This window comes from Suillus subaureus (assembly GCF_016647635.1).
Source record: "Suillus subaureus strain MN1 chromosome Unknown BJ212scaffold_156, whole genome shotgun sequence".
Lineage (NCBI taxonomy): Eukaryota > Fungi > Basidiomycota > Agaricomycetes > Boletales > Suillaceae > Suillus > Suillus subaureus.
Window position 1 is genome coordinate 20,014 of NW_024538712.1, and position 3,742 is coordinate 23,755.

Genomic DNA, 3,742 nt, shown 5'->3' on the forward strand with positions numbered 1-3,742 from the left:
CCACTGTCAGCGAGGTTGCCCAGCTCGCTTATCTCACAGCCTATGGCCAATGAACCCCAGAACACTTTCGGGCAGCTTCTACCTGCACCAAGGCAGACCAATGGTGGAAGGCAATGCATGAGGAGATCGAGATGTTGCAGAGAAGAGGTACATGGGAGTTAGTCAAGAAGCCAAAGGATCAAAAAGTCATAGGGTGCCAATGGACATATACCCTCAAGCTTGGCCCAGATGGCGAAATCACATGGTACAAGGCATGGCTTGTCACACAAGGATATTCACAGATCCCAGGTGTTGACTACAGTGACACATTCTCACCAACCATCCGACTCGACTCACTTCACATGATACTGCACTTTGCAGCTTCACATGGCTGGTACTGAGGACAAGACAACATCACTGGGGCATTCCTCCACAGTAAGATTGACCATGAAATCTATATGTGACAACCTGAAGGTTTCAGCGATGGCACCAACAGAGTCACAAAACTCTTACTTAGCCTCTATGGGATCAAACAAGGCTCACACCTGTGGAACAAACATATGCACCAGGGACTAATCTCCCACAACTTTGTCCACTGTGCCTCTGACCATGCAGTGTATACCTGCCATATGAAGACAGGCACATCAATCATAGCATGGCACATGGACAATGCCATTACTGTCTCTAGCAGTATTGAGACACTCGCGGAGACTTGTGCCAAGCTACACAAACTGTTTGAGATGAAGGAAGAAGACTCAGACTGGCTCATGGGATTCATGCTCATCGACAATCACAAGAATCACTCCATCACTATCTCACAAGCCCAGTACATTGACACAATCCTCAAATGTTTTAGAATGGACAGATGCAACCCCATACAGACACCAGTTGATCCAAATACTGTCCTATCAAGGGCAGATGGCCCTAAAACAGATGAAGAAGCTGCAGAGATGAAGAAGTTACCATACCATGAACTCATTGGAGCAATCACTTGGATTGCAATGGTCTCACACCCAGATCTCGCATTCGCCAGCAGCCACCTCAGACAATTCAGTGCGAATCCAGGGCAGGCACATTGGAGAGCTGCACTGTGTGTTCTACATTACCTCACAGACATGCACAACTTCTGCCTCGTGCTTGGGGAGAACAGCGAGAATGCAGATGTCCTCACTGGATACAGTGACTCAGACTGGGCACAAGATATTGATGACCACCAGTCAATTTTGGGATATGTCTTCACCCTTGGCAATCATGTCATATTGTGGAATAGCAAGAAACAAACCACTGTCGCAGCCTCGTCAACCAAGGGAGAGTACATGGCCCTCTCACATGCATCCAAACAGGCAATATGGCTGGGATACCTGTTGCATGATATCAGAATGTACAACAAAGATCCTGGCATGGAGATATTCATTGATAACACTGGATGCATCAGCCTTGCGAAGGAAGCATGTTTCCATGCACACATGAAACACATTGACATTCATTACCATTTCGTCTGTGAATGTGTCGAAGATGGTACTCTCGAACTCATACATATCCCATCAGCCAAAATGCTCACTGATGGCCTCACGAAACCACTCACATGTCTCGCATTCCAGAAAATGATTGACGAGATAGGTCTGTTGCCAGATTGAGGGGGTGTGTTGGAAATCAATCCGTCAACATAGTAGTATAGATATTTCTTTTTGTTTGGTGTCATGTTCACTACCTTCAACGTACTTACTAAATACGGTAACTCCACTCCAGGTACATTCGCTTGTCTCGTTTTTTCCCTTCTTCCCCAGTCTGTTCATACTCGACTGGGGTAAGTCTCACTATATGATACTCACATTCCTTACTGATGTAGTACAGGACTTATGAAGTCCTTGTCTCTTTAGGTACATACTATACGAGTCTGTTCATACTCAACTGGGGACTTATGAAGTCCTTGTCTCTTTAGACGTGTGACATCTTTTACACCTATCTACACTCAACATCATTACCAGACTAATGCTCCCTGTTTTCCCATCCTGAGTCACATCACACTTGATTATTTACCTGTGCAAGGTTCCTTGGTGCCATGTGAATGAGCATTTTCAGACACAGGACTTACAGATATGAAATGGTGTGCAAGATTGCTTCCCAAGAACTTTGGTGACATTCAGATGGTGAAAGGCAAATACAAGTGGGAATGAAGGCACAGAGACACAGAGAAAGCTGACAGGGAGGCTGCGGAGAGGAGACAATGGGCAAAAGACTCTGTTTGTGAGGTGCAAAAACAAAAAGACAGTCGTTCAGCGCTGCGGGAGCTTGAGTAGTAAAATTTTCACAAAAAATTCCATTTTGTATCAGTGAAGGGTCTGGAACCAGTTCGAACTCGAACAGAACCATACCAGACCGGTCCATTGGTGAACCTATGATCCTGGTTCGGGTTCGAGGGTGAGGAAACAATGCTACTTGGTTCGAGTTCGAGTTCGACCAAAATCTGCTCGAACCGGACCTGAACCGGACTGCGGCAACTTTACTGCCATGAGTCTGGAAATTGGTATCTCCCCAATAAGTCGTCATTTTATTCAAAATATACGTACAACTGATGTATCCGATCAGTAAGTGATTTAGAAGATCAATTCGAATAAGCTGATTCAGGTACTCCCAGCGACGTCTTCATCTTCAAACAGCTTAAAATTCATACCCTGCGAAAACCCATCCAGAATGAAGTCCAAATAATTTCTCCTGTGTTTCCCTGACCACGCAAGGTAACCGACGATAGCCATCTCCTCTATCCATTTTCTGAGGGTCTGGTCCAGAGTATCCCCTCCTGGCGACGGCTCATATCCCGGGAGCGATTTCTGCAGTATCATCTTCACATTCGAGAAAAGTAAGTCTGAATGTTCTTCAGGGATCTTGCAGATAAGCCGGGCCTTGGGCCTCTCGCGCGGCTGTGAAGCGTACGGTTCCGGCAGGGACCTCAGCATTGTGCGACCAAGACATTGGATTATAGAAGCCGTTAATTGGTAGTAGCTCCGACTGACGGCATTGGTGGTTGGCCCAGCCATCCCGCACAGTCCTCGTAACGAATATGCCAGGTGAAATTTGGAAGAGAAAGATGATGGCGAAGCCCGCTCGCGGTACATATACCGCGTGAATCTCACAACAGATCCATCTATTGGAGTGCCTTTCTTGAATAGCCTTGATAATATTTCGGGGGCCTGTGGGCTGGTACACGAGAGTGCATGCCACGCTGCTGGGCTGCTTGATGCACGTGCAAGAAAGCTCACTACGGCGACCTCATCTTGGAGCTCTTCCAAAATGTCTCCACCTCCAGATATCACCGCGCCCAGTCTGCTCATGCAAGGTATCATGAATTGGAAGAGTTGAGAAGACAACTCGCTGGAGATCGAAGGGAGTAAGGGAGCGAAACTGACGCCTTCTGCGAAAGACATCCCATCCTCTGAATCTTTGCAGGCCTTGAAAGCCTTCTCGACTTCTCGGTTGATTTCGTCTGCGAACGACGTGGGCTTTGCTTTCTCCATGATTCTAAAGACTAGATGCGCCCTGTCGTATGCCGTTTCGAACTGCTTGCCACCCATGCAAATCTGCATTAGAAGCACATAAAGTACTACATCAACGAGTGCAAGTGCGTCAATGTTCTGGTCGAGGACAGCCACTGGTGATTGTAATGGTGGGCGGAGAGCCGACATTTCTGTCTCCATGGTATTCGTCAACTGCGCAATGAGCGGAACGAGCAGCTCGCTCGCAGGGAAATTGGCTGGCACACTCC

At 47.2% G+C, this 3,742-nt stretch overlaps 1 protein-coding gene across 1 annotated transcript; it reads left to right on the top strand.

Annotated features, from left to right (window-relative positions):
* Window positions 1-1,967: 1,967 nt before the first annotated feature.
* On the top strand, window positions 1,968-2,156 carry BJ212DRAFT_1402656 (uncharacterized protein; the record flags this gene model as incomplete). Its single annotated transcript, XM_041337361.1, has 2 exons — window positions 1,968-2,043; window positions 2,077-2,156. Coding segments are annotated over 2 exons (156 nt in total), but the record flags the coding sequence as incomplete, so codon positions are not given.
* Window positions 2,157-3,742: the final 1,586 nt, after the last annotated feature.